The sequence below is a fragment of the Bactrocera latifrons genome, unplaced genomic scaffold (assembly GCF_001853355.1).
Source record: "Bactrocera latifrons isolate USDA-ARS-PBARC rearing strain unplaced genomic scaffold, ASM185335v1 scaffold_23, whole genome shotgun sequence".
NCBI classification, from domain to species: domain Eukaryota; kingdom Metazoa; phylum Arthropoda; class Insecta; order Diptera; family Tephritidae; genus Bactrocera; species Bactrocera latifrons.
Window position 1 is genome coordinate 857,455 of NW_017535852.1, and position 12,670 is coordinate 870,124.

General features: G+C 36.0%; 1 protein-coding gene across 11 annotated transcripts in view; it reads right to left on the reverse strand.

Annotated features, from left to right (window-relative positions):
• Positions 1 to 12,670, reverse strand: part of LOC108968785 (potassium channel subfamily T member 2) — a 580,461-nt gene that overhangs the window by 77,602 nt on the left and 490,189 nt on the right. For all 11 annotated transcript variants that reach the window (XM_018933038.1, XM_018933037.1, XM_018933033.1 and 8 more), the window contains exon 2: positions 10,204 to 10,283. In XM_018933038.1, the coding sequence (XP_018788583.1) occupies positions 10,204 to 10,283 (80 nt within the window). The remainder of the gene's footprint in view (positions 1 to 10,203; positions 10,284 to 12,670) is intronic.

Sequence of the window (12,670 nt, forward strand, 5' to 3'; positions counted from 1 at the left end):
GTATTCGACGCAGTACCCGCCGGGGGAAGCAGAGGAAGAGGAAGACCTCCACTCCGTTGGAAGGACCAAGTGGAGAAGGACCGGGCTTCACTTGGAATATCTAATTGGCGCCACGTAGCGAAAAGCGGTTCGATAGTAGATTTTGCAGGTCTAAAGCCCCGCTGATAAGGTTCAAGCAGTGTGTTAAGGCTGAGCTTCAGTCTTTCACAAACAACTCTAGATAATCTCACAGTAATTGATGCAGTTTTTACCGTCAATTTATTTGTGGATTGTGCAGAACTCCAATCGTTGGGCATGTTTTCATTCTACTATATCTTTCAAGGAAGCTGATGCATGCAAACTGTCAGATCTTCGATGCCGTATTTGAATAGCTCGACAGGTAAGTCATCGGCTCCTGTCTATTTTGTTGTTGCTTAGACGGGTAATTGCTATTCGAACTTCATAACATTCTGGCAATGGAAAATCTATTCGATCGTCATCCATTGAGGAATCGGGCTCGCCATCACCTAATGTTACACTTTCACTTCCGTCCGCAGCTTCAGTATACCCTGAACATCAGGCACTAGATCACTGCTATAGGTACTGAAAGAGTATGCTCCGATCGTGTAATCTTTCCGTAGTCGCCGCATTTTTTTTTGTATAATTTTCCAGCGTTACCCCTGTCGGCCAACTGGTCTAGCTTTTCATAATCATGCATTTTGGTGTCTTCCTTTTTATGTCAGCATGTAAATATCATGTTCAACTTCCATGTTCAACTCTCAGTATCTATCTTATCCGCTCGTGTTGTAGTCGATCATAACGTAGCGAGAAAGGCAGTCTGTTTTCTCTCCGCTGCGACACTACAGTGCCGAAGAGTCGAGTTGAAAGCTGTCCAGTCCGTCGAGTCGAAAGCCGTTTCATTCCACTGTCAATTGTGATACTTAGTAGCTTCTAAATGTCGAAGCTTCTCCTAGTCGATGTTAGATCCTCGGAGCGTATACACGTCAAGGACACCGTGAACGTGTCGTCCATCTAGCACAACATGATCGATCTAGATCCGGAGATAGCCAAGTAGCTTTATGAATTTTCCTGTGCTCGAATCCAATACTACTTACAACCATATTTCGAGCTCCTGCGAACAGGATCAGCCTCAACCCATTTGAAAAGGTGTCGCGATGTACTTTGCCCACCTTGACGTTAAAATCGCCAAACACAATTTTTACTTTGTGTTCATATGCATCATATGAGCGTTCCAGCCGCTCATAAAAAAACAAATTTGGTCATAGCGTCCTACTATACCGTCTGGGCTTGGTCGCAAATCATGTTATCTTTAAAAATTTTGCTCAGGCGCAGATTGTGGCTATACGCTCATCCAACGTAGTGAATGTCAGAGTTCGACCACTGTGTAAACCATGAATCCCACACCGAATTTTTGCTGCTTTATATGTTCGCTTTAGTAAATATCACAAGGACATACTAGTCTCCGTCCTTGTCCGTCTATCGCTCTTCTTGGATGACAGTGATGTCAGTTTTTACTTTTACGAGTACATCAAAAAGGTAAGCATTGACACCTTCCCATCTTAAGGACCGGGCATTCCAGGTGCATGCCTGGAAATAATATTCGGTTCCGTTCACACTAATGTCGACTTTATTCTGATTGTTGAAATCTGCGTCAATTGACAAGTGTTTCCTTTAAAATTAGACCAATATTTAGAAAATAATCTTTTTGAGATTTATTGCAATTTATTGAACTTTAGGATGTTCTTCCTGCTTCTTTTTTGTTTCAGGTTAGCAATGCTCACAGTTATAGCCTTTATAATTAAGTACTTTCCTAAATTGACTTAATTTGTTCTCTCATTTAAATACAGTTTAACGCCAATTTCTTCATATATACATATGTATGTATATATGTAAGTGCATTGGTAATTCGATGCTATGATTACTTAACTAGAACAGTTCCGTGACAGCATTCACTTTACTTCATTGATTTACCGGCATTAGAAATACTTCATCACATCATTCGCAGTCATTATCAGCTCATTATCGGCTCATTATCAATGCGACCTCAAGGAAAATTGTTCATGGTGAAGCGAAAGTAATATGATTTGCTTCCCCAGTGTACGAGAAATGCCGTCGGCTATGAAGCGCAGTAAAGACATGAGGCCAGTAAACATATATACATTTAGCTACGAGAGCCTGTACTACACTGAAGACGTTGCGGAGGTAATATAATAGGAAGATATGTGGCAAGGGGGCAAACGCAATGACAATGAAATAACTAAATATTTGCTCGTATTTGCCGGCGGCATTTGTGTTTGTAGTCAATATTATGTGGGCTTGCGGTTGAAGTCTTTCAGCGGGCAATTAGAAATGTACATAAGCAAATAGTGCAAGCCACTTATCGTTTATATACCATATACTATATATTGTTTATTTGCCATATATTATATATCGTTTATTTACCATGTTTATACTGGTTATTTATCATATATATATGTACTGGATATATAGGTGCGTGCTCAAAATACAAACGTTTTTGTAATAAATGGGCATTTATATAGTCTATGTGGGTTGAGCATGAAGAACATAATGTTGAGATTTCATCTACTAACTCTTCTATTTTTACTACAGCAGTTGGCGGGGCTAAGAGGTTGGCGAATCGAACAAGCAATTATGAATTTGAATAAGAGATGGAACAGTAAGCGGTTTGTCTACTTTAATGAGCTGTATGTTCTACTATCTTGTATAGTATTGAACTGTATTGCTTTACTATAAAATTTCTTTGAGAAGAAAGAAGATTTCTCCACTTACCGTTTAGAGAAGCAATGTGGAGCTGACGGTTTATGGTTTATCTATTTTATATGTAAGCTCCAAATCATATAAAAAAAGGAAAAACAAATGATTTCTTTACCCAAACATTGTTTATACAGATTAAGTAATATTTGCTTTGTTTTTAGCAAACCGTTGAGTAATGGTAATGGAGTAAGAAGCATGCATGAAGTTAACATAATGCTTTGTAAATACTATTTGGAGGCATTTTTTAAAGCGCTTCGTCTATTTGGACTGTGTGCTCCCCCGGCAAGGAATATATGGATTTTACATGGGCGGGGGGCTTGCAGCTAGACTACAGCATAACACTAAGTAAATTTAATTTACTAGTAACCTGGATTCGGCTAAACTTTAAAGTATTACTATAACAATTAAGAAGTGTCTCAAAAAAACTTTGCGAATAACAAAAAAGTCGGAGATAAAAAATCGTAGTTTAGTCAAGTCGCAAACCACATTCGAAAGAAAATCAAAATTGGTTTAATCATACATTTTTGATAATTTTTGTGTATGCTATATAAATATAGAGTGCCTTAAGAAAATAATTATGTATCCAAAAGGCCTTCAAATTCATATATAAAACGCATGTCATTTTATTTCTCCAAACTTATTTACTGTGCTGTGTGTAACTTTTCTTTTGCATATTATTTGTAATTTCGTTTAGCTTTCATGTCTTCACCTCATAACTGAAAATTGCTCTTATTTCTTAACACTTACTCTTTTATATGTTTAATCCCATAAACTTCTAATTTGTGTCGTGAATTTATAGGTGCTCGACATGCAAACATGCTGACAAGAGAGAGTGCACTGGAGAATGTGTGGGAATTTAACTTGTTTTATAAATACTTTCTCAGCTTTGCTATGAACTGAATAAACTTTGGTTGGTAAGTTGCTTTTGAAAATATATTTTTCATTAAAAGTTAAAGGTTTTTAGACGGTATTATACTCAAGCACCCCTCGACAGACGGGTGGAACATTTCGACCAACTTTCTTACGAATGTAGTTAAAATGAAAGTATGCAAAGGAAGGTACCACAAGCAGTTAGTGAACCTTTAGTCTTTAGAGGCTCTGGAGTTAAGAGAGTTAGTAGAGGTCATTACGCGCTTGAAGAATCACAAAGCCCCTGAAGCATGAACATAGCTCAATCTGCACATGTTGCCCTGCGCCATATGTTTAAGGTCGTTCAACAGGTGTGGCAGCTAAAAAGCATGCCACATCAATCGTTATCCGTAATAATATGACCAATGTTTAAAAAAAAAGACAAATTTCAAAGCAAAAATTATAAACCAATCTCTTTCTTCTTCTTCTTAACTTAACTTAAACCAACCACTCTGCTGAAAATAGTCTATAAATATTTTAAACGCAGGGGGAAATAGTCTTAAGATTTCACTTGTTTAGAGTTTTCAAGGCGGTATACGACAGACCATTTCTTTACGAAAGCGGCATAAAATAGTATAAATAGATCGCTTCTCCGCGAAGCCTTAGTATATACGTAGGAAATATGGAACGTGACGGAACTTTATAAGTTTCCCAAGAAAAGAGGAAGACCTTTCATGCCAACTATTCAATTCTGCAATTGAAAAGGTGATAAGGTACCCAAGGGTATACACCAAAGGTGCAAAATTTTCAAATCGACTCCAATTTTTGCACAGTCTCGTCAGAAATAGTTCTATAATACTCAGCTTGACCGGATATTATTGACTTTGAATGAGATTTCTCTTATGAAAAAACATTTGAAGTTTGAGCGACAAATGTAACCCTTGATTGAGTTTGATGGGTGCCCAACTGGTTGTAACAAAAATTAGACTAATTGGGCTTGGCCCTTTGGGGAGATTCGTGTTTCTTGTGAACTTAAAGGCAGGAGGAATTGAAAACTCAGTCTGGAGTCACAAGGTGAAAAAATATGTCTTTTTCCCTTGACCAATTGGAATCAATCATTATTATTGTAAAAAGCTTGTCTTATTTGGGTCGCTGCATCAACACATTCTTTTGTTCTATGTACGCTTAAGCAACATGGGGCTCACGTAAAGACATGATGAATGATTTTTAAATAGGGACAGCAGAATACATTATCTCTTAAAAGTGACTCTATTTTCCAGAAAATCTAATAGTAAAAGGTCGAATCTTCATCTATTCACAATAAAATATGCACCAAGTACCTTGTGGTAGACTTGGATATCAAACTGCTGTGGCAGCACAATGTGGAAGAATGTGTATGTAGGTGGATGCTTGGCATAATCGGAGAACTTCTCTCTCTCTCTCATGCAGTGGTGCTACACAGCTATTGTAAGACCAATTCTACACTACAGTGCAGTAGTACCGTAGACTTGCGTATAGAAATCTACTTATTGGAAGCCAATGAAAAGCGGGTAGAGGCTCGCTGCGCTATGTATAACGGCAGTTCTAAGAACGCTAAATCTTAGCTAAAATCTTAGATCTAAAGATCTCCAGAAGACTATATTATATTCTAAGCAGAGATCTTTGCTATTGGCAAAGCCGATAAGCTGGATTATAATACATCAGCAAGCAACTCCAGAGCCAACATGTACGTATAACGGCCAGTTTGGTCTTCGAAATCACTTATAAATTGCCTAGAAAAATAATTTGATAGAAAAAAACGTGAGAGTTATTTGGAAAAGGCTGTTCGAATGATTTTGGTTAGTATTTTGTGTATGAAACTCGTTCTTGAGATGGGGTAACCTGACTACTATTTCCATGTTCCAATAAACCAAACATGCTTTAGAAAGCTAATGTCCTTGTGCGTCTTCTAGATTATGTAGTATATCATATTATTCTCATGTAAAGGGTGAACAAAATTTTTTCACTCAAATATGATAAACTTCCTGCTTGAAAAAGTGTTGGTGGGAAGTTCTTGGTCATTACTTCGCCATTAAGGTAAACCTCAGCCGAAAGTCTTCGCATTTTGGTCAGAGTTTATAATGAACAAGCTCTCGCTTAGGCTTGAAAATTTTGTAAAACCCTCTGTACAGTCTAGTTCTTGCCTCTTCTGAAAATGAAATTAATTACAAAACATATAATTCTCCCTTATTGAATAAAAGCAAAGAAATAATATCTTTAATCCCTCTAACATGTGCCAGTAAGACCACAACTAGTTGGTTCAAGTTCTGCAAGTGTTTGTAATTGTTTTTTGTATTCAATTGTGAGCATTTTATGCTTTCGTATTTTAAGGCGCTCTAAGCGCATGTGGCTTACCTACAACAAATACAAATACTAGCAATTACGATTGTGTTTACACACTCACACATACAAATATTGACAACTGCGTCTATGTGGTTTGCGGTTTACGGTTTGCATTAATATTCAAGTTCATTTTGGTAAGTTCAATTGTGGCGTGTGTGTGCGTGTGGCGCAGCTACAGTTATGTGAACCCGATGCTTGTTGACACTTTCCACGGGTTCTTTGTAATAATAATTAATTAATTAAGTAATTATGTTGTTGTTATGATTAAGGCCTGACCACTTGCATAATGACAGCGCAAAATGTACAAGCAAAGGAGAGTTGCTTTGAAGAATAAGCAAACAATTTGATTTGGAATTAAATGCGCCAAAGGGCCGGTTATATATAATACATATATTGGTTGTGAGGAAGCAGTACTAATTGTATGTATATAAATACAATATACTAAGCGATATTGGAACTATTCAGTCATGATCGTCTCTCTGCTGGCATAGGTCTATTTCTCACTGAGTAGCTGCTCTCTGTCGGAACCAACGGTATCGGGCAACTATAGGATATAACTGTCATATAAAGTGATTGATCAAAATGAAGTCCTTCTATGAAAAACTTTTTTATTTGACAAGATATCATCACCAAATTTGACACATATTACAATTTGAGATATTGCTATAAGCAACGCAGAAATTGTTTAAATCGGAGAACTATATTATATAGCTGTCATGCAAACTGACCGATCCAAATAAAGTATTTGAACGAAAAATTTTTTTTTGAAAAGATATCTCCCACAAATTTGACACGCATTATAACTTAAAGCATCGGTACAATCCCGGAAAAACCTTTTTAAATCATATAGTTGTCACAATCTAATATCTAAAAATCAATGCGAAGATATTTTTATTCACTCTTAAGCTATAATAAAATCCTCTGTCTAAGGCATTTTAGCTTTTTATTTGGACTTATTTTCCTTTTCATTCTTCTTCATGCAACAGAAAACAGTTATTTGCAATATTTATATGTTTATTGCTAGTTTTCGCTTCTAGCTAAATAATTGCGTTGTCAGACTGAGTAGTAAATGTCACAGCTGAAGCAAGCAAAACTTTGCAATACTCACACACATACACAAATGAAAACACGTTTTTATATTTGCAGGCTTAGTTAATATAGCTACCCAAGTTGCCAGCCTTGTTTGCTAAGTTTTCGTAGAACTTAGTTTAGTTTTGAATTGTACAATTGGGAATTGATTCCCAAGTTGCTTAAAGTGCTCGCACGACTTCCCGACATTATTTGTGCAAAATATTTTGAATTTACTGGCATAAAGTTTGCATAGTTGTGGTTGCAACAAACTTCAAAGGTCACGTGCTGGCGTGTAAATATTTGGAAAATTTACTTAGACCGCCGCAGAAGACTCAAGCGTGACCAAGAAGGCTCAAGCGTGGCTGTGCAAGGCGTAAGGGAGAGGAATCAGTTCTCGTGAATTATTGAAAAACCAACTTTTCTTGTGGCAAATTGAAGCTCTTAAAGTTTTGTAATCTAAATATTAGTTAGCTTGTCGTATTTCAAATGAAGTTTGAAATGAAAATAGTAGGAAAATGTTATTAATATTTAATCTGTAGCTTGTAAGTAAATAAAAATGCGCCAAATTCAGCTTAAATTATTGATAATTATTGAAAATAAACATTTCAATGAAATGCCCTTATATAACAAGCATACAATATATACAATACCTATTTATAAATTCTGAAATATAAATTCAAATTGGTTCTTTTGTTTGATAATTTCATGCTCAGTAAAGCATTAAAGGACACTCGCTCGGTGCATTGCTTCTGCGCTCTCACAAATGCTTGTATTTTGCAGTTACTGCATATCAGTATATAGCAGCTGGCATATATTACTAAGCAGGGCGCTGCAATGTTGCTTTAGAGCGAGCGGTGTGTTTATAAATAGAAATGTATTCGCATTTGCATATGTATTAGTCATTCGTGTTGATTGCTGAATGCTGCTGAGTGATCTATTTGCGGGAAGTGGCTTTGAGAAGTACTGATTACACAGACTGCTTTAAAGAATGCAGCGCTGTGTTTTTATTTAATTTATATTTTATTTTGTATAATACAATTTTTAAAAACATTAGGTATGCATTGGTGTGCCATGGCGTATGAGTAACAATTAGGCTTGCTTGAGGTTCTTAGAAGCCTGACCGGCGTATGGGTAACATTTATAGTTGCTGTAAGCTATAACTGTAGCACCATTGCGTATGGAGAACATTCTCGTTATAGGAAATACTGATGTGTCATGGCGTATGAGTAACAATGTTGTTCGTGTTCAGGTGGCACTAATCTGCCAATGCGTATGAGTAACGCTAACGTGAACGGCATTTCCCCTTCATATGTTCAAAAATTTGCTAGCACGACGTGTCGTATGAGTAACATTTAAATTTGCTCACATTGTCATTTAGAGTTATTTATTTGAGTAGCACAAAACTTTTACTTAAGAAGCTGGCAAAAAATTTACAAATGTACACTATATGCACAGTTTTGCACAATAAAATAGAATCATCCATGGTACTAATTTCCCGTTCTAAAAATAAATATGAATATTTTTTATATTGATATACAGCTGTTGACAGCTAATTAGGAACGACACCTATTTTAAAGCAAATTATGTTATTTTCCAATAAATCACGTATATTTATTGTATTTTCACTTATTTTATTAAGCTATGTTAAACTTAATTTTTAATAGAAAAAATTTAGTTTCAAATTTGTTTTTGTTTTGAAGATTTTAACAAAAACATGTGCAATCAACGATTTGAGTGCGACAACTAATTAGAAACGAAAATATTTTATCAACAAAAAATAATGATATTACAGAAACTTTCTTATTTTCAGCTAATATTTTGTTGGTTATCTCTTTTACTTTAATATTGCTTCACATCGATTCCAAATTTACGTTATGTCGTTCTAATTTCATCACAAAGAACATCCATATTTGGTATATTTTTGGTGCATAATGCTCTTTTAACATCACCCAAAGATGTTCTATAGGGTTTAATTCTGGGCTGGATGATTCCCATTCCAAAATATTGATAGAATTTGTATAAAAAAAAACTCTCCGTATTTCTCCTAGTTTAAAATACCAACAAACTTATGAAGTGGACCAACATCATTCCAAATAAAACATCCCCACACCATGATTGATCCTCCACCATACACAACTGCGCGTTGAGCATAGCGAGGATAAAATTCTTGAATTATTAGATGGCGAACATACCTTCGAACATCAGGTCATAAACGGTTAATTTTTCTTACATGGCTCCAAACGACATAGCTCCGTTTATTTGTTGTCTTAGGCGAATAAGAGTTGGAAAAGTCTACGCGTCGCTTCTACGAATTTTAATCAGAAGTGGGTTCCTGCGTGCTGCCTTACCGTGAAGTCCAAATTCGACCAAACGGCGGGAAATTGATTTCTTGGATACGGATATTTGAACATCGTATTCTTCTTGAATTTCATGTAAAATGTCAGATAAACTCTTTTTTTTTTGGGTCTCCTCAGGTAACAGTAGTAGTTCTGCGGTATATGTCTGTTGAATTTTTGCGGCTTTTTCATTGCGTGCAATATTGAAAATAGTTTTAGAGTTCTGTATATGCTTAAGGATATTCAAAACAATTCTTTTTGAGCATTTGATCTTATTCGAAACTTCTTTGCACATCTTTCCATACCGACGAAGATCAAAGTTTTAGCTGCGAAGGCTGGGTGTACAGCTGCAGCTTTTTCTCATTAAAAATTTGAATAATTCATTTTAATATATTTTAAACCACAACTTTGACACACATCCTTATCAGAAATCAATGATATTGCTAATAAGAACTTGCATCAGAACAAATTCTAAAACTTTAAACAACTGTTTCTAATTAGCTGTCGCACTTAATGCACCTTCTATATCGTAACGCACTTACTATTTGGGAAAAAATTGAAAGAACTTTAACTTCACAACTACAAAACAGAGCGAATTTAGTAGTAAATAGAGTAAGGCGAACAATGCAAGACTTTTAGGAATATAAATAACGGTATATCACATTTTTTTTGTCATTATACTTATCAGCCACCTACAAAAAATTGAGCGTTTCTAATTAGCTGTACACAATTATAAAAATTTACTATCAATTATTATTATTATTATTTTTTTTTTTTTTTGCATACTCACTTGATCTCTGATTCTTAATGAAGTAAAGTTGCAGTCTTTCTTTGAATGTGTTTTCGTTTACGTAATATTCCACACGGACTCTGAAAGCAGAAAGTAGAAAATCCCCACGAAATGGGGAATTACATCAATTAGTGGCGATTAGTAAGAAATTGTAGCGCTAAGTGCTGGAATAAGTACTTTGCATGTGCGCAGAAAATCTTCCGTAACACATGTAATTTAATTAGTACGATAACATACTTGCAAAAATACTGTTATTAAGTATAGGAATAATTATTTCACTTACATATAAAAGTTAAATACATACTGACGCTTAGCTGGAGATACAGAAGTAGAAATAATTTACTAAATATAATTGTCAAAGGAGCTGAAATTTGTGGTAGTACAGTGACAAGCGTTGGGTGGGTGTGAAAAACTATTTTCGCTGCGCGTGTTTTACAAGTGGCAAGTTGTAAACTTTTTACTTATGACTGCTTTAACTGCTTGTTAGCAAAAACGAGCGAGTATTTGAGTAGTTTTTCGTTATTTCACACATTTTTGCAGTTGTAACACTTCATGCTGTGTTGCACTGTGGGATGAAAGTGGTAAAAAATTTGTAATAAAATTTCAGAATACAGAAACTCAATTTTTAAAGAAAAATACTTGACTGAGTGTATCGCAAACTTTACTTTTATATAAATGGTTGTTAAAAAGTTTCGTAACCAAAAGTACAGGGTATTCCGAATACATGTACAAATTTTAATTTTTTGTAAAATTAGGTTTATGATATAAAATTCATTTTGGCAGCCAATAGGTTTTGAAAGTACTATTTTATTATTTAAAATAAAAAAAAATCGACACCCTGTATTTAAATTTCTTTCTGAAGAAATTAAGCAAAACTTCTGATTTTAATATATTTGAATTGTAAACAAAACCATTTGTTAATTTGGTTTTCATATTTTGTAATAAATAAAATTGGTTCACCCTGTATTCAAAAGTGTCTACTTAAAGTTTCAATTAGTTCTCATAAGTGTGATTTATTTTATGATATTTCATGACAATTTCATAAGAAATCTGCAACAAAAAATGTTCGCCAACACTTTTTTAAGTGTTTGATATTAAAATTAATAATAATGATCCAACCTGTATTAAAATTTTTTTGTCTTCTAGAGCAGAAAATAAAGATGTCATCATATTTGCTATTTTAAATTGAAGGACATTAGATTTCAGGCGTATTCTCGCAAAGAACCCCGTTTCCCCGAGTTATCTTAAGGACGCAAATAGGCAGTGGGCTCTAAGCAGTGAAGATACTCCTCAGATGCTTCTTGCTGGTCACTTCCGGAGCAGTACGTGATCTGGGGATTATCACTTTGTCGACCTTTTGGATGAAATACTCTTAATCAATTCGTTCAAGCCTTTCTAGTTCCCGAGGCCCGATAACATCATTCCAGCGCTGCTGCAGCTGGCTGCTAAGGTGTCATGCAGCTAGTTGGCACATTTCAATGCGAATTAAATTATATTGTGTTATATCTTGGGAGTCTGGCGAGGAATCAGACTTACGTTCATCCCGAAGGCTGGGCTACCACCTTACGGTTAAAGACTTTACTCCAATCTTTATTCATACTAAAAACTATGAATAGACTGATGGCCAGCCGAAAGCAGTTGTTCCTGCTCTGGGTGGTTTTGGGTTTGAATCAAACCTCATTCTCAGTCTTCTATGCGACAAAAGAACGTCAACGCCACAAGGTGGATTGGAATTCCCTTCTATGTATCCTGGTCGTTAACGACCTGCTCAAAAAACTTGAGGATCGCGGCTTCCGGGTGATTGCCAATGCAGACGAGTAGCACTTATGGTCAAAGGAAAGTTCCTGTATACAAACTGCGTCGGAAGTGGTTTCTATATCAATATTATATTATATACGATTTCGATTGCACCGCCGCCGCAACTGGGAGCCATCCATCTGCAACTGGCGGATACAGCGAATTATCTAGTCAAGCCCATATGTGGCGGAGGGCTCTGGAAAATTAACACTTGTAAAGAAACTACATAGCTTTGGGCGGCGCTTATTAGCATGTGTGCTGCACTAAGATCCACGCCAACTGCGGCACTTAACGCCATCTTGCACTTAATGCCCGTAGACATCATTAGAAGGCGTATGGAAGTGGAAGTTCCTATCAGACTCAAAAAATTTGGATTCTTGACATAACACGTATCTGAAAACTCTGTTATCCTCAGATAAATGCTATAAGAATCAGAGAATCTGGTTTCTTAAAAGTACACGTATCTGAACACTCGGACATTCTCACACAGTTTGAAGTCGTACGGGCTCACTTGGAACACGAAGTCGCCAAACCAAAGTCTGGCGGCTCCTTCTCTGCTCATATACCGACGAGGGAGGTGTTGGTTGGAAGAAGCCGTTGGAGGAGAGCAGAGCAGGAAAGTGAACTTCTTTACAGATGGGTCAAGCCTTGGTGGAAGGTTGGTGTAGGG